The sequence below is a fragment of the Cavia porcellus genome, unplaced genomic scaffold (genome assembly GCF_034190915.1).
Source record: "Cavia porcellus strain 051 isolate PalLab524CR breed Dunkin Hartley unplaced genomic scaffold, mCavPor4.1 scaffold_19, whole genome shotgun sequence".
Taxonomy (NCBI): Eukaryota; Metazoa; Chordata; class Mammalia; order Rodentia; family Caviidae; genus Cavia; species Cavia porcellus.
In genome coordinates, this window is record NW_026947502.1 from 24925175 (window position 1) to 24950745 (window position 25571).

General features: G+C 41.6%; 1 protein-coding gene across 1 annotated transcript in view; it reads left to right on the forward strand.

Moving 5' to 3' along the window:
- The first annotated feature begins 1709 nt into the window (after positions 1-1709).
- The window catches only part of Gabrp (gamma-aminobutyric acid type A receptor subunit pi), a 28554-nt gene continuing 4692 nt past the window's right edge, over positions 1710-25571 (forward strand). The window contains exons 1-9 of the mRNA XM_003473203.4: positions 1710-1898; positions 6161-6255; positions 6639-6757; positions 11247-11314; positions 12122-12339; positions 15874-15956; positions 21797-21934; positions 24124-24276; positions 24740-24927. Coding sequence (XP_003473251.1) covers positions 6203-6255; positions 6639-6757; positions 11247-11314; positions 12122-12339; positions 15874-15956; positions 21797-21934; positions 24124-24276; positions 24740-24927 — 1020 coding nt within the window. The 5' untranslated portion in view covers positions 1710-1898; positions 6161-6202. The remainder of the gene's footprint in view (positions 1899-6160; positions 6256-6638; positions 6758-11246; positions 11315-12121; positions 12340-15873; positions 15957-21796; positions 21935-24123; positions 24277-24739; positions 24928-25571) is intronic.

Below are 25571 nucleotides of genomic sequence, written 5' to 3' on the forward strand. Positions count from 1 at the left end.
CTGAATCCTTGCAGCAGCTCAGAGGAACCCTTATGCATGCATATGTGTATGTGTGTCTGTCAGATATATGTATGTGTCAGATCCAGAGACTGAGCAGCTTGCGCAGAGCCAGCCAGCCAGCAACTGTCCCTTCCTCTGAGTCTCACTGTCCTGGGATCACAGAGCATCCCTCAACCCCACCCACAGCTTCCCCACCCCGACCCAGCCTCTGAGCTCTGAATTGTCTTTGTTATCCTTGAGCCTTGCCTTTGTGTGAGAACACACTTGGAAATTCTGAGAATAGCCCCAAACTACCCTCCATTCATTAAGATCCGAAACTGGCTCTTCAACCATTCCTGTTCTACCCACTTTCAAGATTCCCAGGTGAAAGTGAGGCCTTTCAGGAGGAATGAAAGAGCTTTCTCTTCAGGTGCCCACTCCCTACAGACCAGCGCAAAAATAGTTTCAACTTTGGCCAAGCTCCAGAGGCACACTAAGGAAGCTGGTTTGGGGCCAAAGACATCTATGGTGCATTGTAAATTGAGATCCTCCCCTTCTGCCTACTTCTTTCTCCATCTTGCTTTCTCCTACCTCTATCCCTGTCTCACCTCTCCCCATCTCTAGGACTATCAGGGTCTACGCAGAAGGTTCACCTTAATATTGTGAGGAAAGGAGGCATCTCTGGATATCATGCCACATACATGCTTGTATGTATCTGTTCAATCCTGTGTTTATTTATGTATCTATATATGCATATTTCTGTGTATGTATGCACTGTGTGTATTTGTATATGTATATGTATATGTATATGTATATGTATATGTATATGTATATGTAAGTAAAGTTCTCTATCACTAATCTCCCTGCCCTGCCAGTTGACTCCTTTCCTGGCCCCCAGCTCTCTTGAGTGTAAGGCCAAGTGTCAGGAAATTCTACCCAGAAACTACAGCCAAGAGTGAGTTTCAGGGCTACTTGGTTATGATGGGCAAGGTTCAGGGCCTGGGGGGGCACTGTCGAAGCACTTCTGTTAGAAAGTTCACCTAGTCATGAAGGACGAAGAGCCCTACATCTAGGATGCTCCTAAAGGGACTTTGGTGGGGAGTTTAAGCATCCTTCTGGGAGGTTTGGGATGCAAACAAGGAAGAAAGGTAGAGAAAATCCAATCAAGTTTCAGAGTCTCTCACATCTTTCCTGGGTTGGTATGCCTAGATTGTACCCTCTATGGTCTCTATGTCTCTCTTTGAAACTCTCCAGTCTAGAAATCACTAGGTCCTGGAATCAGAAAGTTTTATTTCACTAGATCAGACTTTCTGTTGATCCACAAAAAACTCTTTAAATGCATATGTAGGAACCAGAGTTTTTAAAATGGTCAAGTTCTTGTTCTATGGATAGGAAGTGGAGGACTAAAGAGGCAAATTGACTTGCCTAAGGTCCCACCGCTAACTTCCATTCTATTGCACCAGGATGGAGAGGTGTTGTCCAAAAGCGGAAAGAAACTTGCCTAGTAGAAGAGGTCATCCACTTTAGTTGGCTCTAATGGGTCTTAGATCTCAGGAGCCTTTCCTGGTGAAGGTACTGGTGAGGGTCCACTATCAAGACTGAGATATGAACTAAGAATCCGGTCAGGCAGTAGACTGCCATAGCAGGAACTGGATAATTCCCACAGTCAGCCAGGACCAGCCAGAGCTCCACTGAGGGAGGACCTGCAGAGGCTCCACCCACCTGTTTCTGCCCAGCAGGTTCAGCAGCTCTGTCTTTCCCAAAGGAGCCACTCTACCAGACAGTGGCTGCATGCTCACATCCAAGGGGCCAGAGCTGAGATGGGGAGGATCCTGGGGGCCCAGAAGAGTATTCCCTGCCTGAAAGTCCTGCCTGGAGGGCCCAAGCACCAGCTCTAATAGAGCCCCAACAGCTGCCTGGTAAGGGAACTCCTGGCCCCTCATGATGCTTGGAGGAGGGGAGGGAAGGTGATCTAAATATAAGAAGGAAGAGGAAGGAAAAAGGCCAGGCTTGGAATTTGCTGACTCCTTTCTCTGTCCCCAGTGCTATTATAGAGTGACCCCTTTTTTTAAATGGAGGAAACTAAGCCTCAGAGAGACGTTATGCCATCTTAAAAGACGTCATTCACCTCTGTGCTGTCAGCCAGCCAGCCTAAGCAGCAGACATAGTCTTGCCTCGCACCACTCACTTCACCTTCTGTGATTTTCTTGGGGAGGACCCATGCCGCCAAGTCCTTTCTCACCTCAGCCTGCTTTGGGTTGCACTCATGCTTCTCTGATGGACTCTGTCTCAGCTGAAGTGACTAGTGACCAGGAAACTGCCCACCAAGGAAGCAGGCTAGGATGTGATATGTTTGGGCTTCACAATATCTATGCAGTGGTGACTCTATATCAGGAGCAGAAACTGCACGTATTGGAGTTGGCACTGTTTCTCAGAGCCAGTGCAGGTGCAAAGTGCAGGTAGCCCAGGTGATCCTGGGTGACCCTAACGCCCTGTCTGAGTGTCTTGTCTTTCTTGAGGTGGTGCTAGTTAGCTCCCACTCGGGGTTAGCACCACGGGCTGTATTACAAAGAACTTGACCTTAGAGTTCTCTATAGTCAGGATGGGATTACTGAGCTCCCCGTGGAAGACATGGAAGAGCGAGGAAAAGGAAAATTAACGATTATGAAGTAATTTTCTTTCCCATTTGTCAGATGGGAAAATAAGGGTTTAAGAGGTTATATATGACTCGGAGCTTCTGAAAACAAAATACAAGCAAATACAGAAGATGTTTTAGCCCCAGAAAGCCTCCTAAAATCTCTGCATATGGTGTGCTCAGCAGGTGCCTGATGATTATAGGCAAGATCACTGAGTCGCTGCTGCGTCAATAACCTTTGGGACACTGCCCCCTTGTGGCTCAGTGCACCTCTCCACTAAAGGCTATTTCCAACACCTGCACCAAAGCGGCCAGCCTCACCTCATCTCCGTTTAATGACTGACTCTTTGGCCGCATGGTGAGATGGCACCAGCCCGCAATAGCCACTGGGGGCATACAGTGGATGCAACACATCCACCCCAGAAAGAGGTTTGTCATAAGGAGCAGGACCAAGTGTAATTTAGTTTAGTTTGGGGAGCTAAGAGTTTCTTCCCAGAGGCAGTACAAATAGGGACCTGGGAAATGCAGATTCAAGTCATGTCCACTTCATAACTGTGTGACTTCCACTGAATCCCTCCACAAATCTGAGATTTCATTCATGAACCAGATGCCAATGAAATTAAACAGCATCTAGCATTTAGCAGGTACGCTGAAGGCTTCTCACTTCTCTTTTCCTCTATAGTGAATACAAACATGCATGGCAGCTTAACAGAACATGCAGGGCAAGAAGAGAATCACATTTCTCCTTCTGGCCTAGGAAAAGCTTCAGAGCTTAAAGCTCCTTGAAGATAAGCAGTGGCCCGTGGCCCAAACATTTTCTCTTCTTAAGCCACTGGGAATAATCTATTTGACAGGACACTTGGAGCTAAAAACTAGACAGCTCTCCAACTTACTTGATCAAAGGCAATTTCCTATAGGGTGTGGAGTAATTGAGAAATATCCCTAATTGTGAAAGACACAATTCAGGACAGACTAGGAAGACAATGCAGATGCCAAAAGCTGGGGAAAGAGGCTGAGTGGGGGTGTGTTAGAGGTAGTCTAGATAACCTCCACTGTTCTGTCTTACTTCTGAAAGGCCTCTGACCACTTATGTCTGGCTGCCAAATTCAACACAGCCCAAGAATCAAATGACTGTCTCTGTGACTTCTGTCCTAGCACTGTCCCTTCCTGGAGTGGGTCATTCATTTTCTAAATATGCTCCTGCCCCAGCCTCTAGTGTAGAGTGGATGTAAGGTACAGGGTATCTCAAGTCACTACTTGAATATCTTTCTGCCCCACAAGGCAGGACCTCTGGGGATACCTTCTGTGTATGGTTCATGGGAGGAGCCTGTTCAATCTTTGGAACCTGTGCAGAGTATGGGAGCCACTCCATGGGTCCTTTGGAGCCTGGTGCTGGGGACAAGGGAAAGGAGAGGGATTGGGGGAGGAAAGTATGGATGTGGTCACTGGTAGGCTGATGTTTTATATCCTGGTGTTTTGTTTTGTTTTGATTTGTTTGTTTGTTGTCTTTTTGAGACAGCTAGTTAAGCTTCACTAGCCACATTGAAATTATATGGAAACTTTTTTATTTTGTTTTTTGGGGTGCTGGAGATCAAATCCAGAGGCTTGTGCATATTAGACAAGTATTCTACCATTAGGCTACTTCCCTGCCATCAGCTCATGTCTTTGATGACAGGTAGGAAAGGGCTGAGATGGAAAAACAGGACACAGTGGAGAACTATAGGAGTTTACATATGTGCAAATTGTTCATTACTGATATTGTAACAGTAAAACTTAGGAAATAATTTAGTCCTTATAACTAACACACTGCAAATACTAGCATGTTTAAATCATGAGAGACTTCAAAGCCACTGGAAAGAATGAAGCCAATCTAGAAGAGCTGACTTGGAAAAGTGTGGCTAATTTTTGCGAAAAATCATGTTCCACAGTGCAGTGACTAAGGAATAGGGCCACCATGCTTGGATAAAATCGTGCCCTGCCCTGTTAGATAATTCTGGGAATGTGTCTGTCTGCTCAGAGCCTCACTTTTCTCTTTTGTGAAATGAGGGGAGTAGAATAGTAGTAACCACTTCAAAGAAGGGTGAAGATTTTAGAGGTGCTTAGCACAGTTTAAACTCCTATTATTATGGTTAAGTATTCAATACATGTGTGATATTTTAAGTGGGAAAGAATACATAACAAAAACACTGTACTATCACTCTAATTTTGCTTTTCAATTTTTTCTTTATGTAAAAATATGTGTATATATAAATATATATATATGGATATCTGGATAAAATAATTGTTAATGACAGCTATCTTTGAACTATGAGATTAGAGAGGAGAAAAGGGAGAGGGACTTACATTGCCTTTGTTTTTGCCTTTTTAAGTAGACTTTGTTTTTCTAAAGCAGTTGTAGGTTTCTAGTAAAAGTGAGCCCCTGAGCCCTCACACACACACAACTGCCTCACTATTAACATCCCACATCAGAACACTCCATTTGTTCCAATTATAAACTTACACTGACATATTGTTGGGATTTATACTTTTAAAAGTATTCGTTTCTGTCTTGTTTTCATTTCTGTTGCGAGCAGGTGCTGGTTTCATAAGTAGCATATTGGTTATTGAATGGCTATATCCGATTAAAGCTCCAGAGTGGCTAGATTCTAGAAAGTGGCCTGTGTCCTGAGGTTAGCAGTGACAGGGGTGTGGCCCAGATAGGCTGTGTCTAAGAAGGGCATCTGAGCCTGATAAGTCCTGTTCTTCTGCCAAAAGCAAAATGGGCCAGAGGCTGGCCTGCCTGGATGCTTCCTGCTCTCTCGGGGGGACATTTGACAGTAGTTCCCACATCCAAGGAGGCCAGGCCCTGGCCTTGCCTATCCCAACATACATATCAGTACACACCAGCCCTGCAGCTGCAGAGCTGCCAGGACCAGGTCAGAGATGTTATGAGGCAGCTAACATCTTCAGGCCAGCAAAGGCACAGTCCTGAAGCCAGTACTGAAAAGAGAGAGTGCCTGGGGGAGTTAGGTTGCCTTACCTGGATGCAAAGTCACCTCTAGTAGTCACTAGCAGAGGATCCTTTTCCTGGCCCCATTTTCTCTTGGTAAGACACAACTAACCTGCCCACCATTCAAGGGCTCTATGAGGATAAAGTGAGAACACAACCTGTTTCCTAGGCCTTGGCTCTGAGCACAAGAAAAGAACAATGGGCTGGAGCCAGGTGAATGCAGAATTAGGGGTGTCAAGTCAAGGTGCGTGTAAGAACAGTCTTGGGGTTCCCCTTGCAAGCCGGGCTACATTTCCTGGTTACAGCACCACATTGTCTAACTAATGTCTCAGACTTTATTAGGGGTGGACTTAAATAAACCTTATCCTCCATAATGATGTACTGTATTCCTGAATGACAGGGAAGGAGCAGGGTTGTACTAAAAAGTGTGGAAAAAGGGTGTTCCCCACCTGTGTTGGGAATACGTTGTTCCTGGTGGCCCCAGGAGACAGTGGCCAGGCTGGCAGTAGGCAGCTCCATGGATTCGCTCCTGACTGTGTGCCCCATCTGTCTTCCAGGTTGTTCTAACAGGAACCCCTCTTGGTGGACAGCTCCTCAACATGAGCTACAGTCTCCTCTTGACCTTTGTGTGTCTGAGTATCTTTCTGCAAAGGTGAGCTTTCTTACTTCAAAATGGCCCTACTCGAATTGCTCCGTCAATAGTTATGGGGTGGGAGAGGTGGCAGCATTTCCTGCTAACTTATAACCCAGTCCCCTCACTTCCCTAAGCACTGACCAGTTAACACCCCCTCACCTATTCCATGTACAGAGTGAACATTCCCAAAGTTGTAGGGGGATGAATCCTTTGTATTTTTGAGATGACACTTACAGGTTTCCCAAATTATGATGACATTCTGATTTATGGCAAACGGATAGCACACAGAGGTGCTAATTCACCAGCTGAAAATTAACAACACATATACAAAGAGAAGTTCAGTTTATGTCTCCCCATGTTTATTCACTCATAAATGTGACAAAAACCGTGTTCTTTTTCAGGGTGTGTATCCAAGCAAACAAACTAAACATCGAGGCCAGCAGAAATGATAAGCTTTCCCTGCCTGGCTTTGAGAACCTCACAGCAGGATACAACAAATTCCTCAGACCCAATTTTGGTGGTAAGTTATTCACATCAGCTCAAAAGGACAGGAGCAGAAGCAAAATGCAGCAGAAGTTTAAAAGACTTTCGGAGGTTTGGGTTGATTCTGTGTCCTGATGCAGCCAGGTTTAAAGATTGGCAATTATAGTTAGTGCCAATGATTTTTCAAGTTACTTTGAAGAAAGCACTTTGCCTCGCCATTTGCAAGATAAAAGCACACGCTGGCTCCCTCCTTGAGGAGGTTACAAGCATTCATAACAGTTTCTCACAGCCTTCCTTCTGCACCACTGCCACTACCCTGCCTGTCTTCCTGTCTCCAACCTGCCCCTCCCAGCTAAGTTCCCTCGTTGCACCTGGATGACCCTTCCGGGTCTTTGGCCACTCAGAACACTTGCATATGCCCCAGCGTCCTTGCCCAAAGTCCAAGCATGCCAGGTGCTTCCCAGCCCACCCCTATTTGTTTCCCTTTGTTCTTTCCCCCCATCTTCCCCCTTCACCTTCCTATGATGGTCCACTGTGTGCCTTGAATGGTCCCTGGCATTCTCAGCTTCCCTGCCTTTCATATCCTGGTAGAGGCTTAAATTCCTTTTTCAATTTGAGTTCATCTTTCTGAGCAAAAGTGATCTCCTCCAAAAAGTTCTTCCTGATTCCCCCAGACCCACCTTACTTTCACCACATTTATTTTGAACACACCTCCAAATCACTGTACTTGATTTTATGACAGTCTGTACTTTGGACAGCAGACCCTATAGGAATCTGTTTTCATTTACCTCACTCATTCCAGCAGAAACCGCTTGCTTGACACACCAAGATGTCAACTAATGTTTGAATGAGGCAAAGAAAGAGGGAATGAGCCCAGCTATGGACCTTTTCATAACAGAAAGTAATGGAAAAAACATTAAAGTGGAATAAACCTGAGTTTGATTCCAGATTCAACTGCTTGGCAAGAGCCTTAGGCTTTCTGAGCCTCAGTTTCCTTTTCTGTAAAATAAGGGCATTCCATCTCCTTCACAGCAAAGACAGAATGGAGTGGAGTGTGCAGGCACAAAGCACCACGCCTGCCATGTCAGCAAGAGGCCTCCTGCTTTAATCCCTTTCCTTCCTGCCCCTCTCAGTGGATGAGAAAATTCCCCCATCATATCTGGGACTAGTGTTAGCCCACAGCCACTGCAGGGCAGACACCAGAAGGGTAACCTCTTCGAGATAGTTATTGGCATATGACATCAAGAGTGACAGAGGAGATGTAAGCTAGGAGCTCTCAGGCCACAGTTTAGGTCTGACCTGGAGGCAAGGCAAGAAGGAAGAACGGAAACTGGGTGGAAGTGGTGCAGCTCTACAAGAAAGTGTTCTTGGAAAGGCCGCCAGGGAGTGCTTGAACCAAAGTTGCCCATCAGAGGATTCTTGTCTCTGTGCCTCCGGAACAGGACTGCCTTCGTGTCCCTGCTGTGCTCAGGCCTTTGGTTGGCTGCACCCATGGACAGCATAGCCTCAGAGCAAGGATGCTGATTGATTCCAGAGTAGTTGCATTAACTGGAGATCTGAGAGATGTGTGGCCAAGAGTTAGTAGGATTTGCATTCTTAGGTCAAGGAATCCAGAGAACTTCCACAGCCCCATCCCACATCCTGCTCAACACTAATGGCAAGCTGTATAGACATTGATTAGGTCTACTTAACAACTGCTCTTGCCTCACTTAAGTCAGGACACTGTTCTGTTTGCTTGTTTGCTTTTTGGCCAACAAGACACTGGGTCTTTGGGCAAGAAGGTCATATTGAGAGCAGAGAGCCTAGAGTGGATCTAAGGGAATTTAAGGCCCAGTCCTATCCCAGGACAAAAACCGGGGCATAGAGTCCTCAGTCTTTCTTGGTGCCTTTTTGGTACTCTCCCTCCTAAAAGACCTCACACTTGCTTGGCAGCCTGGAGGCCCACAGAGGCACCATTGCTGCTGAAACTGTACATCCAGCTTCTGGAGTGCCAAAGTCTAAACACAAGACCTCCAGAGGATTATTAAAGGACCTAGGGGTCCAGAACAAAGATTTGTAAGCGAACTCTCAGAAACATGACCCATGAGCTAATTTTGACCTTTTCCCTAAAAGAAGCTGCCCCTGGTGATGCAGTTTACTTTCTAGTAACAGAAGAAGAAAGATCAAGCTCTGATCAGTAAAACATACCATGAGAGAGGCCAACCTGCACTGACTAGAAACACTCACACACATGCACATGTACACGCATGCATGCATGTACACAGTTTTATAGTCTGCACTTTTTAGGGAGGCAACTGATTGACAATTCATTGTATTGCAGGCACTTAAAATAGGTGCTATATCTTCCCAAATCAGCCCTTATCTGAGTCTGTTTGAGCAGACTGCCAGAGTTGTTACTTGTGTGGGTACAAGAGTACCAGAGGCTGGGAAATTGATAATGAACCAATATGTATTGGTTCACAGTTCTAGAAGATGAGACGTCTGATGTCAAAGTGTCAACACCTGGCAACAGCCCTCTTGCTGCACCATAACATGGCAGCAAGAAAGAGAGCCAGAGACAGCAAGAGGGAAAGGACACACCCTTTTCACAATGTCACCGGTCCTATCCATGAAGGAGGAGCCTTCACAGTTTAATCACCTCTTAATACTGTTATGACGGCAGCTGAACTTCAACCCAAGTTTGGGAAGGAACAAGCATTCAAACCACAGCAGCACAGAAGCTAGCACAGAAAGTTTCTGTTCAAGGTCAATCTATTCAAGATCACAAGACTGTTACATAGGCAGCGTGGGATTCAAACATCCATCTCTGACACCGAATTCCTATTTGTAGTGATGCTCTTTGCTGCTTAGGCAGGCAGAAAGCCTTTCAACACTTCGCCTGCCCTCATTGCCTTTCCCACAAAGGATTTTTTTTTTTTTTTTTTTTTGCACAGGGGATTGAACTCATGACCTTGCACTTGTCAGATAGGCACTGAGCTAAAACTCCGGTCCTCCTATCAAAGAGTAACTATGAAATATGTATAGTTGTACTGGCTCTAAACCTCCATTCCCAAATTCCTACCTACATTCGATGGCTTGGTTTCCTTACATTAATAATTAAATTGCTTTTCTGATTCTATCAATTATATGTTTCCAAACTTCTTTTGGTGGCCCACTTCTCCTCTTCCTGTTAATACATTGTCAAGGTCCCCTGAGGCAATTAGTTATTTATCACAAGTGCACGCTATTGCATGTATTAATAGATCAGGCAGAGTGTTAGCAAGGTTTAAGAAGAAGAGGATGAAGGAAAGAGAAGCACCACTGACAACAGGATAGTGGAAGCCATGTGAAAGTCGTATTTCCAAGTGCTTTCTGGAAGGTACTTAAATACATTCCTTTTTGCTGCCATTCTGCAAAGATACTGTCGCTCTCTTAGCTTCATTTAAGCCTCTCGACCCTATGATGTCTTCACTATCATTTCCACTTGCAGGTTAGAAAGCTCTGGAAGATTCAATAACTTCTCCCAAATCGCAGAGCTCGGGTGTGGCAGAGCTGAGGTCTAAACTCACATGGTTTGCGCTCTGGGGTCTTTCTCCCACATCTCTGGCCTAAAGAGGAACAAGCGGTCCTGGCCTGGCCTGCTTAGCATCTGAGAATGGTGGCCATACACTTCCATCTGCAGAGCTAAGACTGGCTCTCTGGAGTTTGATTCATTGGCCAACGCTCTAGTACTGGGGCCTAACGGAGTGTGCACTGGAGAAGGTTCTGGAATTCAGAATGGTTTAGGGCTCCTAGAGAGTACAGGAGGAGGGGGGAAATGTTAGGAGGTCCATGAGAGCTCAGCCATAAGCAGTCTTTAATATCTCCTTGTAGTATACTTAGTCAAGAGAAGGGGAAAAATATTTGTCCACAATCAGATTACCATATCTCAGTCACATTCTATATGATTAGTCCTTTGCAAGCATCACAAGAAATATCCTATGTAAGAAGTAACAAATACTTTACCACTACATTCTTGAAAATACATACTAATTAACAATGGTGTGGTCTCTCTTATGTACTATAACAACTATGTATTTGTGCTTATTTCTTCAGACAAAGAGGAGGCACACTACACAATGATTGCTCCTGAGAGGGAGAAACTAGAAATTAATCTTACTTTTCATAGATTAGATTGTTTAAAGTTTTCTAATAAACAAGTATTACTTTTGAATATTTTTCTGCACTGGGGACTGAACCCAGGGCTTTTGCACTGAGCTACATTCCCAGTGCTTTTTTACTTTTTATTTTGCAATAGAATCTTCCTGAGTCACTAATTTGGCTGGGCTGAGCACAAACCTGAAATTCCTCTGCCACTGAGCTAAATCCCCGACCCTCTTACTTTTGTAATACTTGATAGATTTATTTTCCCAGTGTACTAATGTATGTGGTAGCTGTGTGGTCCTAAGGGGGAGGAAGAGGGTTAAAATGGATGAGTGGGAAGAGAAGGACAGGTGTGTGTTTCTAGTGTGTTTCAGGTTGTCTTTCTGGTTTTTCTTCATTCTTAGGAGAACCGGTTCAGATCGCACTGACTCTGGACATCGCAAGCATCTCTAGTATTTCAGAAAGTAACATGGTACGTGTCGTCTTTTGTCCCTCTCCTTGTGTTTAATGAAAGTATACTTCCTACCTACCACAAAGCAGAAAAGACATACAGCCCTCCTTTAACTGAGATAAGAGAAGCTGGGGGCCTCTCCCCCCAGATCAAGACAGTGGAGGATTCTTATAGAACCAGTTTTCGCAATGAAAAAAACTGGGAAGAAAATGGACTCAAAGGCTTAGAGAAGAGAAACTAGAGAATAAAGTAGGAACAACTTAGAGAGAAATAGAATCTGAGAAAAGAATAAAGGGATGGTGGGGGGGGGGAGCCTGGCTCTCAGCTGGTCCTTTGAAGAAGGGAAAATACAAAGAGGAAGGAAAGCTGAAGAAAGCCACCATCTAAAACTGCCTTAGGTGGTCATCTCCCATAGGAGAACACATGGAAGATAAGGTCACACTGAAGGTCATTGGCAAAGAAGGCCCACTGTGCAGTTTCAGTGAATCCTGGACAAATGAGCCTCACTCAGCATGAACCTCAGCAATTTGCTGTGGCCTTTGTGACCTCAGGCACCACAAGATTGCATGCCATGTAGATCAGGGTCCTAAACAAGGAGCTCCCTTTGAGAAGTGCGAAGTATTAGTAATAGTAAATAAAGCAGTCTGTTCTTTTATTACTGTGTACAACTACCCCAAGACATAACTTTGTCTGTGTCTACAATCAACCGTGTCTGTGTAATCCTGACCCACGTGGAAGTGGGGAGGGAAGTAAAATATGGCTTCGATTTTTGGAGCCTCACCACTACCACCACCACTCATTCATTTTCATTCTTTGCCTCATCTTTAGGACTACACTGCCACCATATACCTCCGGCAACGCTGGACAGACCAGCGGCTGGTGTTTGAAGGCAACAAGAGCTTTACTTTGGATGCACGGCTTGTGGAGTTCCTGTGGGTGCCAGACACTTACATTGTGGAGTCAAAGAAATCTTTCCTCCATGAAGTCACGGTTGGAAATAGGCTCATCCGTCTCTTCTCCAATGGCACAGTCCTGTATGCACTCAGGTAAGCAGGCACCCGTGACTTTGGGGAGTTAGGAAAAGCACCTGGAATAAAAGGCATAGACATACTTTGAGTTGTTCTGATTGCTACTAAAATCTCCACTCTGAGGTCCATACTTCTTATGCTCTTGCCCTGTTAGATCCTGTCCCCATAACAGAAGGGCCCTGTCTCCATCCAGTCTAGCTCCATAACATTGACTATCCCAGACCCCGTGCTGGACTTAGAAAATATAGATCTAAATAAAATACGCATTCTCCTCAAGGACATAGACAAGCCATCAAAGGAAGTCCTGAGTGCGGGGCCCAAGTTGGAGAGCAGGGTAGTGTTTTAGGAGTGATGTTAGAAGACACTTCCACAGAATTCTGAGTCTTAAAAAGTAGAGGAAAGGTATCAAGGGAAAAAGTAGGGCACAGAGAGTGAATGCAAAGAACTTTTTTTTCGTGGGGCTCAGTGGACAGGAATATTCCAGAATGTACTGCTATTTACCTGAGTCATATTTGTACAGATCAAGCTGTAGTTCCCCAAAGCTTCTGTCACGTGTAGCCACAAGCTTCCTTATACCCATCACCAAAGCCCTGGAGCCTGAAGATGAAGCAATTAGATCAAGTTCCTGCCATCTAATTGTTTATAGAGTCCATGGTTGACTGGAAAAAGAAAAGTGCTCAGTAGGTTTTCATGAAGCAGCCCACAGTGGGGGACTCACCCTGAGAAAGGGACATGCAAGCAGTATGTACACTGCTCCCAGAGGCCAGGAGCCAGGAGGCAAAAATTAATGGGGCTGATCTTTAATCCCAAGTAAGAATCTTAGCAACAGTAAAGCAAGGTTACAACAGTTACAAGCAAGGACAAAGCTAAGAATAAACAAATCTGCTGGACATGCACAGCAGCACAGAAGTTGATAAAGACCAATTCAGTCTCAAGAAATCTCACTGGCCTTCTCCTTTGACCCCCAACTCCAACATTAATGTCCCCCTTCTGCATGTTCCACTAGCACATATGTGAATATATGTGTGTACATGTCTGCTTGTCTGCATCACAGCACACAGCATGATCAGTCATGCGTAAGGGTTATGAATGATAGGTAAAGGTTAACAGCCTGGCTCTGATGTCAGATTTGGATACAAATGCCTGCTGTGTCCTTAGAAGTTCTGTGGATTTAGGCAAGATACTTGGTCCCTGGGCCTGAATTTCCTCAGCAGTAAAATGAGGATGATAATATTTCCTACCTTGTAGAGCTATTCAAAGGTTTATGCATATGACACATTTACCCAGAAACTGGCTCACAGCATGCACTTGATAAAGAGTAGTCATTGTTATCCTGTCTCTTCTAAGAGAGTGTGAGCTCCCTCAAAGCAGCCACTGTCTATAATCATCTCTTATTCCTAAAGCATTTGGCACAGTTCTTAATAAATGAGATTATTAAAAGTGTATGGCCCAGAAAAATGAAACAGTCATATTGACTGAAATAAACACAACAAGAGGAGACCACTGACATTTAGTCAAACATACCTAGGTACTGAATACTGTGTTACTCAGCTTTACTGTTGCTAAGACAAAATACCTGACAGCTGCCAATTATGTGAAGAGACATTTATTTTAGTTCACAGTTTCAGGGGGTCTAGTCTATGCCTGGGTGGCTCCAAGACAGAAATGCCATGGCATAAGGGCATGGCGGAGCACAATTGCTCAACTCATGGCAGCTAGGAAGTAGGGAGAGAAAGAGGGAAGCGGGCACAAGGATACACCCTTCCAGGTAGTGCCACCCATGAGCTGCTCCCTCCAACCAAGCCTTACCCCTATCTTAGTTACTTTTTTTTAAACTGCTGGTACAAAATATTCAGCATTCACAAGTTACAGGATGAAAGGTTATTTTAGCTCACAGTTTATAGAAGTTCCATAGGCAGTTGGCTCCAAGGCAAGGCAGCATGGAAGAGAAGAAACAGTTCATGATATGAAAGGCAGGAAGCAGTGAGCCTTCTTTAATCTTTTTTTTAATACCACCCAGAATAAAAACGCATTAGTTGGTGCTCCCCCCACCTTAAATGTGTCTTCCCTCTTCAGTAAGTACATCACCCACACCCAAAACTATCCTAAATCAATCACTGGACTAATCCAGTATCACATATCACATGCTGGTGACCCAGTCACTCCCAATAACCCCACCTATGAGCACATGAGGTTTTGGAGGGAAGATGGAGATACAAGTCATAACAATCTCCCAATGTGAGACTTGTACCATTTTAGTTCTAAAGTATAATATTCCACCCCACCTTCCCAAAGTTTCATTAAGCAAAATGCACTGAGTTCATCTCTAAGAGTCACTCAAGTCTTAACAGTTTCAGCATTGTTAAATGGTCTACTCCAAAGTCTCCTCTGAGATTGAAAGTAAACTATTAGCTCAGAGCCTATGTAAAATCCAAAATAAAGTTTCATACTTCTAACATACAATGGCACAAGGTAAATATTCCAGTTCTAAAATGGAGAAATAGAGGGATAGAAAGGAATGGGAGCAAAGCAGGACGAAAAACTCACAAGGAAAACATTAAATCTGATAGCTTCATGTTCAGCACCTCGGGCAAGCTGTGGCAAGATATGAAGTCCAAAAGAGTGTGGGAAGCTCTGTTCCTGTGATCTTGTGGTCTTGATCTACATGGCTTCTCTCTTGGACTGCCTCTGCTCACTTCCTACAGTTTTCCTTGGCAAAAATGTCCTGTTCCTTACACCTTTAACTTCTGGGTTCCTTGGTTTTACTTTCACAAACTTCATGCATTGTCCTCTCAAGGACGTATTTCCTGATCTCCAAGATTGTCTTATAATATCTGAATAGAAGCCTCCATGTCTCTGAAACTCTTTCATTCTAAATGGCTGGAAAACCAGCACCACGCAGATGATGCCAGCGTCTGCTGCCAATTTGAGCAGGAGAGAGGCCCACCTTGAATCATGGCTACAGTGGCTTCTGAGTGTCCGGATGGCTGATTATGGTAAAGTGTACCTCAGAAAACCAATGAAAGCTTTGTACTTTTGCACATTTGAGCCTGTGATAAATACAGTTTTTCTGATTCATAGGGTGTCTTTAAGCCATCTTTCTTCTTGTTCTGTTGCAAAGTACTCAGCTTCTTTTTAATGCTTATCTTTCCAGGAAACATTTAAAAATGCCCACTAGAGAAATCCTAGAATTTTGTAAACAAAACTTGATAAGTGATTCAAGTCAGAGTGCATAGACTTGTTATGAAGGTTGCTTTAAAAAACAATATACAAGATTATCTCAAACAAGACAGTCACTTATTGATATTATTGGAAATCTTGCTTATGAGTTGCCAGGCTTTCAATTTCCTGCACTCTGGACCCAGATTTAACTGGGTCAAAGTGGTGTTGAGCATAGAAAAACCTCAAGAATACTTTGAATCTGGGCTCCATGTCATATATTTCTTTAAGAGTTCAAGTGAAAGTCCTTTTGGAGAGGTCCTTGGAAAGTGATGTATACTTTTGATATTGTTCTTGTAATATAATTTCTGAGCCCATTTTTTCTCTTCTTAGAATCACAACAACTGTTGCGTGTAACATGGATTTGTCTAAATATCCTATGGACACACAGACATGCAAGTTGCAGCTGGAGAGCTGTGAGTATATCTCTAGTGTTGATTTCGAATGACTTACATCTATACATAGATTGTTCTATACCTATTGACCCTTCTTTTTTGATGTCAATTTGTAATGGATCCATCCCTTCTGACTGTACTTCTACAAAACTTTAAGTTCTTCTTAGGAAAAAAAACCTTCTAATAATAGACCTTTGGGGGAGGTCCATTATGTATTAGTATCAAAAATATCCACCTGCAAGTAGAAAAGACAACCAAAGGAAATGAGTAAAAGTAGTTAATGGTCTAGCCTATAGACACATGTGCCAAATCCAGTCTATCAGTGTTTCCATAAATGAAGATTTATTGGCACACTGTCGCATCCACTGATTTACATACTATTAATGACTGCTGCAACACTGTATTAGCAAAATTGAGTGACAGAGACCATATGGCTCACAAAGCCTAAAGTATTAACATTCTTCTTTGCTACAGAACTTTTAAAAAACTAATAAGCTATTCCAGGTGAAACTTCAAGAAGTAATAATATTTCCCAAATATATGTAACCATGGAATCTTGTTTCATGAGTATTTTTATTTTATAGGAAACATCTTAATGAAAATGGATCTAGACTAGTGTCTGATATTTAAACTCATGACATTTTATTTATGCCATCTATGTGACTACCCATCCTCAAAGGGTCTGTGATTCCAGGTGACATATGAACCTTCACTCACCTATTCCTGCTCACCAAGGTCAAATCAACATAGGTCCCTATAAAAACTGAAGAAGAGGTCATGGACCTTTTATCAGTGCCTTTTCTGTTTGTCAGCAAATGCACTCAGGGCTATCCTTTGAGTTTTAGAAAGCCTCAAAAGCATTTTTCTTCTTTCTAGTGCAAAAGTACTGTGGTTGCTGGGAAAACTTGACTATCTACTACAGAGGAAATAGGAATGCTAGTAGAGAAAAATTTCTAATAGTAGGTAACAAAATGTATTATAACCTCAGTCTGCCCTGGCTCTGGTCTCCTTGACCAAAAGAATTTTCCATTGTTAACAACAATGACAAGAACAACAGCACATGTTCTTCTCCTATAAATACTACGGCCTCCATGTATTACACTACAAGAGGTGACTCAAAATTACACTGAATATTAATTTTGTTTTGTGCTGGGGTTCGAACTCATGACCTCATGCTTGCCAGGCAGGCACTTATGCCATTGAGCTAAATCCCAAGCCCTACTGAATGTTAAATTTTAAAAAATATTATGGTTTTACCAAACATACTGGTTTTCTTGCTACTTTTTGAAGCAATTCTGGAAGTCTTTTTTTGTGAACATCTTTGCAAGGTGTGATTAAAAAGTAAGGTAAATATGACTACTGAGTACCATCCAACAGAAAGACAGCCTCTTGGAAACATTACAGTGTGTCTTCAGCCACCTTACTTACCACATCTGGCACACCGTGACTTCTGCCTCTTCCCTAAAGCCAAAATGACCATGAAGGATAAGCATTTTGAATTAATGTAGGATATTGAGGTAGCTATCATAGCACAACTGAAGATATTCACTAAAAAGACCTTATAGAACTGCTCCTGAAAGTGGCAAAACTTATTGAATACGTGTGCTTGAGGTGAGAAAAACTACTTTGATGGAGATTGATGGCAATATATATTTTACTATAATAAAGTTTTTAAAATGCAAACATTCACCATGTTTTTAGATCACACCTCATGCTAGCCACTCCACTGGATGCGTTCCAAACAACCCCAAGATAACTTTAGGGTTATAAAAAGTGATGCTCATATGATTTACTTTGTACTTTTCCAAAAGGACCCAGTAAATCAATTGCAACTCTGGAGCTGGAATCCTGATAAAGTAGTACAAAGTCTGAAGATCCCTAACTCAGCCCTCCCACAAGGCTGGAGAGTTATACAAGGGTTTTGTTTCAGTGGCTTGTTTGTGTTCTGAGCTATCTATTTTTCCCGAAAACACTATAAAGAGATTTTAAAGAGCAATATGGGAATAATGAAAAGCTTTTAATAACTCCTTTCCAGTTTCTCTGGTGCCCATTTGTTATCATTATTTTTCCCCAAATTGAGTAACCACATGATGCCTGTTTGGGATTCCCTAAATCCTGCCAGAATGTTAAACTGAATCACCATGTAATTTTTACACAGTAGTCCCAAACATATTTTCATGCCAGTTCCTTTCCATTAGTTAGGACCAAGGCCAATGTTATTCCTTCCCTTTGTGTCCTAAGAAAAATATTTTGTTCTAGTAAATGGTTCTATGTATTTTCTCACTGGAGTCTCCAGCAAGTCTGGGTGGGTAGTTGAGTTTCATCTGTCTACCCCTACTATTCAATTTACCCATTTAACTACTAGGTGATTACTCTGTGTTGGATACTGTGGAAGATATGTGTAACACAAAGATAAAAATGTGCCAGTCATCAAGAAGTCTAACCTTCCAGGTTAGACTTAAAGGTTATAGGACTTAAATAATTATGAAAAAATAAATGTAGCTTTAAAATGTAATGGCACTATGGAAGCTTGAGGGAGTCAAATATTTCTTAGAGAAGAATCACTTGAAATCAGGCATGAGAGGTAAATTGAAGTGGCTAAGGGGACAAGGATAGAACATAACTAGGTAAGGCACAGAAACAAGAAGGAACATAGTAGAGATTAGGGAAAGCAAACAGGCTGAGAGTGTAGCTCAGCAGTAGAGTTTTTGTCTAGCAAGTGCAAGGTCTTGAGTTCAATCCCTAGCAGTACCACAAAAAAGTATTGGAGGGTGGTGCACAAAGTAATCACTGACATCATAAAACTGCTTGTAATTTTTAAAGGAAATTACTTGATAAACACAGTTTAGTATACTAATGCCAATACCTGGAGATTTTATGATGTGGAATCAAGATTTACTCTGAATTGATGTGTGTCAATTCCCTGGCATTGTTAAATAATCTCGATTATGCCTTACTAAGCCTTTCTGAAATTTCCATTATAGTTGGGCACCTCAAATTGGAAAATAGCACCATAGACATAATGTATTAAGGCAACAAGTATGGTTTGTTGGGGAGGTTACAGTGTCAAGCTCTAGAGACAAGGGCACTCTGTATGTAAGGACACAAGTGAACAATGTCAGAAAAGCACGGTGTGATGAGGTAGACACCGTTTTTCAGAATCAGGCATTTAATTAAAGATCCAGAAAGATGAATTATCTGTTGATTAACGCATGCCGAACTCTTCTGAAGCAAGTCAGCTGTTTGGTGGCAGAATAAAAGTTGAACTTATCACAAAAGATAACTCATTTGAATCCCACATGAAAAAAATAATTGCCCTCCGTGTGTTGTGGCTGAGTTCATCTCCAATCCCAAGAGCAAGAGTTTCCTGGAGACTTCAGCACTCTGCTGGTACAAACACCAACCCAAATGAGCAACAAAAGCTTTCATTGAACATTTATTAGTAGCCATTTGGGTACATAAATCCCACTAAGGATTTTTCTACATGCCATCTCTAAAGAAGAACTGATATTTTTCCACAATTTCCTGTATTCATTCATGGACAAAGGTTAACAAAGTAAACAATTGTGAGTCCTTACTAGTTGTAAAAGCCAAGTGTCCAAATAGGAACATGTATTCTTATTTTCATAGAGAATCTTCATTGATTTGGGATCCTATCCCAATTTAAGTAGCTAGCTTCATATACTTTTGCATGTTTCCAAAGGAAAGGAAAGCTCACAGACAATTTTTCCCTGAAAATCCTCTAACAGCTTCTGCTTTGTGGAAGTAAAAGATTACCCTTACTAGACTGTGGCTACCACAGACCGGGGCTGATACTTAAAAATAGTAGTCTCAATGTGGCATTTTATTTCTCAATAGCCATTGCGTTTAATATCATGTGTATTGCCGCCCACCCCTAGCTGTGTGATCTTGAATAACCAATCTCTCTAGACCTCAGTTTTCTTGTCACTGAAGTAGGGAATGTAACAGTCTTTAGCTCAATGAGTTGCTTTTTAAAATGGGTTTTGGCGTATGGCTTATGTATTACAAAATTCAGCCATTTTAAGTATACAATTCAAATACTTTTAGTAAACATGCTGAGTCATGCCATCATTGTCATCCTGCATTGTTACAATACTTTACCACCCTACAAAAAAATCCCTTGTGCCTATTTGGAATCAACCTCCTTCCCCACCAGGCATCACTAATTATCTTTTGTTTGAATTTGCCATTTTTTGATATTTCATATAAATGAAGTCAATACAATATGTGATCTTTTGCATCTATCCTTTTCCACTTAGAAAAATATTTTTCAAATACATACCCGTTGTAACATGTTACCATACTGCATTCCTTTTTATTGCAACATTGTACTCCTTTGTATGGAGATACACTTACATGTGTGTCTGCTTGTGCATGTGTATGTGTGTGCTCATCAGCTGATGAACAGTTAGCCTCTTAGTACTTTTTGGCTATTATGGATAATGCTGCTGTGAACATTCAATGTGTACAAGTGTTCATATGATAAGACTTTATTTCTTTTGTGCAGAAACATGAGTGTGGAATTCTAAGTCAAATGGTAAATTTATGTTTCAGTTTGTAAGAAGCTGCCACATCACTTTCCAATGTGATTGTACCATGTTACACTTCCACTAGTGAAGTTCTGTCTTCTCCATGTCCTCCCCATTAGTTATGATCTGCCTTTTTTATTACAGCTATTCTGGTGAGTGTGAAGTGGTATCTTATTGTGGTTTTGCTTTGCCTTTTCCTAATGATTAATGATGTTGAACATCTTTTTGTCTGCTTATTAACCATTCATGTATCTTTTCAAAGAGGTAGTTGAGCGTTAAATGAGACAATAATGTTGTAAAGCACTTAGGAAGCAATTGCTTACTAGATGATAGATATTAAAATTGTTATCATCATTATCCATGGGTTTTGAGATTAAACTTTCCTGAGATGCCATGCTGGCTTTCTTACTTGTCTTGTTATCCTGAGGAAGTTATGTAATCCTCCTGAATCTGAGAGTTTTCGTGTATGAAATGGAGGAGATATTATAGTTCTTCAATTCTAAGTGCAGTATTTATTGAAAAATCACATTTTAGGAAAAAACACAAGGTCTATTTTATATAAAGAGGCCAAAAAATTCATCCCAATTTCAGAAAAAAAGTAATATCCATCTTAGACTTGAAGAAATGCAGAAAGGTCTACCTTGCAAATTTGCAAGATATAACATGTAAAGGGCAACATGAAGGTTCCAGAAAAGATAACTATAATTACTATCACAACTGTATTAGTAAAACTGCTTAGAGATTTATCCAACCTGTATTTTGAAAAATGTCAATAGAGTGACTGCGAGTTTTTTGTTTGCAGTCACCCGTTCTACACTCCCTGGAAACTCCATCAAAGTTTACACTGCCCTGAATATCTGGTATAGGCCTTTGTGGGTTCATGGATATGTATTCAATAAATACCACTTAAATAATGAAGAAGGGGGGCTGGGGATTTAGCTCAGCGGCATAAGCACCTGCCTTGCAAGCAGGCAGTCGTGAGTTCGATCCCCGGTACCGATAAAAATGAAAAAGACAAAAAAAAAAAAAAATAATAATAATAATGAAGAAGGCCACTTTGAAAGCTTTTCATCCACCAGGTTTAAACAATGTTTAGCATATATCTAGTTCTCCACTGATAGCAAATTGGCCAGGCAGACAAGTACACTTTGTGTAGACATTGAAGTCTTGAGAATTCACACCAAGTTTCACACGGAATCATCTTTGCACTTAGCATTATCAGGATAAAGCTTCCTCCACGTTGCAGCATATTTCTGAGCAAGTCAATCTCCAACATCTTTGCACTGACCAGGGCACTGTTGTGTTTTTCAGGGGGGTATGATGGAAATGACGTGGAGTTCATCTGGCTGCGAGGAAATGACTCTGTGCGTGGGCTGGAAAACCTGCGACTTGCTCAGTACACCATTCAGCGCTATTTCACCTTAGTCACCCAGTCACAGCAAGAGACAGGTAACTTATGTGACAAATTGTACAAAGTAAAAGTAACTAAACCATGGTGGAAGGTCACACCCTGAGTCAGAAATCTCTCTCCACTATACTCCTTCGGGGTCCAGCAGCTCTTCAGTAGGGTGGACTGGAGGGTAGGTCGGGAGTCTGCCCCTTTACCTACTCCACACTGGAGACTGAAGTGGTCCACCAAAGAGTAGCCCTCTGGGACAGCTCTGAAGCCTCGTGCTATTTACCTCGAGATGGTAGCTAATAACTATTCAGATTCTGCACCTCCCCTTACACAAAATTCGCTCACGTTTCTAACTAACACACTGGCTCTCTGCCACTGTGGAATCAAAATGAGAACGGAGATCATGGGTGAAGAAGCCAGAAGCAATATCCAACAGGAACATGAGCACCTAATTCTTGTAAGCTTGGAAGAAGGAATTACTTGTTCGTATCATTTACCAGAGTTGGATCTTTTAGTCTTTGGTGATTTTAGATAGATACTCTCTAAATAATATGTTTTCACAGATAAGCAATAGCAATCGACATTTTCTTCCCATTTCTCATGATAATATTTAAAGAATGCTTATTCTAACCAATATTTTCATCCTGAAAACTTATCATGTACTTTAGTTGATCCTAGGTGACTTTAAAAGTTGTATACATACCACGCTTCTGAATAAAAATTAGAAACTGAAAGCTATACATTGAAAAAAGATTGGAAGGAAATTGATTGTTTCTCCTTTTATTATTTTCTCAGACTTAAGCAGTTGGTATGTATTGCTTTTATACTGGATGGATGAACAAGTACACTTTATTTTTTAAAAAACAGGTTGTAAATTGGGCTTATATTGTCATCATTTGCCAAATCTGAATTCCCAATTTTGATTTAAGCAAAAAAATGGCTTCAGATTTCTGAATTATGTAATTGTAGGTAGCATGTACTTTAGATACAAAAGAGAATCATTATTTAATCAAATGCTGGTTCTGTTTTGTACAAAATTATATTTTTTGTTTTTCTTTTTATTGTTGTTTGTGTTTGTTGTTTGAGACAGGGACTCACTATGTAGCTCAGACTGGTCTTGAACTCACTATGAAGCCGAGGCTGGCCTTGAACTCACAACAATCCTCCTGCCTCACCATCCCGAGTAATGGGATTACAATGAGTCACCACACTTGGCTCAAAATTGACTTTTAAAATCAAAGGAATAAAGCAGAGAATATAGACCAGTAGAGTATCTCTGGACTAAAAAATAAAGGATTTGGTTTTTAATCTTGCTTCTAACATCAACTACAGGTCATGTGTCTCCATTTCTTCACCAATAAAGTAAAATAATAAGTGCTCTCTGTGGAATCCCATCAAATTACATATTTCCAATGAAATTATATATTTTTATTTTATATTTCTCCAGTAATGTTTTTTCTGTAGATATTTAATGGTGTCTGCTTTCCTCTTCTCCCCTCCTCTCTCCTGAGCCAGGCTTCTGTTCTCAGAGGACGACCCCTTCACCATTCCACCCAGCCTGACAATGGCCATTACGACTCAGGCTGCGCCTGCTTACCTTCCCCTCATGGAAACACTGTGGGACCAGAGCTAGCTACTGGAATCCATAACACATGTTTTGTGCCTATTTGTCACCCAGAATTATATTACCAATAGGTCTCTATTGCTTGTATTATCTACATCTTGGATATATTGGTAGCTTCCTAAGGATGGCCCTGAAGTACTATAAAATCCAATATACCTCTGAAATCATCAAAAATTAAATTATATTTAATATGTCTATTAAGTGCATTCCATAGTAATCTTGAAAAATGAAGAACATCAGGTAATCTTCATTAAATAGATATTTATTACACAATTACTTTGTGAGTGTGAAACTGTAAGATGCAGGACTTGCCCCTGTGGGTGAGACTCATTGTCTAGTGAGGCAGGTATCAAGGAAATCCATGGATTGCAAGGCTGTAGGAATCTTAGGATAGAGAAAAACACAAAAAGAACAACGTAAATGAAGGGAAGCACCCTGTAAATCCCACTTCCTACAACAGCAAAATCATCAATGACAGTTCCTATTTAACTACATTTTGGGGAAATAACAGAGAGGGCTTAATATGAATATAGTTCACTTAAACAACCCATAAGGAAACCACTTTGCCACTGCATTGAACAGACATGATTTCATATTGCTTGTGCGCCCTCTCAGGAAATTATACACGATTGGTCTTGCAATTTGAGCTTCGAAGGAATGTCCTGTATTTCATTTTGGAAACCTACGTTCCTTCTACGTTCCTGGTGGTGTTATCCTGGATTTCATTTTGGATCTCCCTTGATTCAGTCCCTGCAAGAACCTGCATTGGTAAGCAGCTCAAATATGTGATTTCTAAAATTTGGGTTAGCAGGTACTTATTTTTTTCTTTAGACCATTATTTTCATTTATACCAACAGGAGGAGTTCAAAAGTTAGTTTTTTGAGAGATACTTTTATAGAGAAAGAAAGAGATACTATTCTAGGGGAAATGCATTTTAAAACTTATTTTACTGTGGCACATAAAGGAGGATTTGTGAATATATGTTCCCTTGTCATTTCCTCTCTTGACTTCTCTCTAAGAAGACAGAAAGTGAAACATTTAGGAAATTCATCGCTCATAACTATACAAAGTGGACAGATCAATCCTGTTCCAGAAGGACATTGATTTTTCAAACTGAGAGATTTTCTATCTCTGAGTCCTATCCCTGCCGTGTCAGTTTCTGAATGGAGACACTTTGCCAGAAGGGTTAACTGGCCACCAGTAAGCAAATGTTTCCTGCCTGTCTCCCCAGGAGTGACCACTGTGTTATCAATGACTACACTGATGATTGGGTCCCGCACATCTCTTCCCAACACCAACTGCTTCATAAAGGCCATCGACGTGTACCTGGGGATCTGCTTTAGCTTCGTGTTTGGAGCCTTACTGGAGTACGCAGTTGCTCACTACAGCTCCTTACAGCAGATGGCAGCCAAAGATAGGGTAAGAAGTTTTAGGGCCCTGTCTATCATCCATCACTTAAGCTAGGTGCAGAAGGTAATTGCTGTCCCCCCTACCTCAGTGATTCACTTTGGTCCAGTGAGTTTCATTTTTGTTCAGGAGGGCCTACCTGGAAGCATGGTACCCCTTGAAAAAGGTCATTTTTTTTCACTAAATACAATGAAAATTAATACTTCTAATTTTCTGGCAGAAAATAACTGTTATTTGCATAAAATTATAACCACAAGAATAAGTTTCTATGAAAAATACAACATAAAATCAAACATGATCAGTTTCAGATTAATACATAATTCCTATTTAATTCTTTTTTTACATTCTTATATTCTCAGTAGTGATTTGCCAAAAACTGTATGAAGAAAATTAAATTGTGTGGAGTTTCTCAGCTAGCACATTTCTTTGCTTGTTGGGAAAGACTCATTATTTAAGAGTGAAGCATCATGGTCCAGCTCTCCGAGCCAAACAATGGTTATTATTTATTGAGCATTTACATGCACCAGATGCAGTAACAAGCCTTTTACAAATATATCCATTTTAAATTCTCTCAGCAGCCTAGTGAGGTATTTCAATTTTTACAGTTGTAGAATCTGAGGCACAAGATGGTAAGTAACTTATCCTAGAAACACATA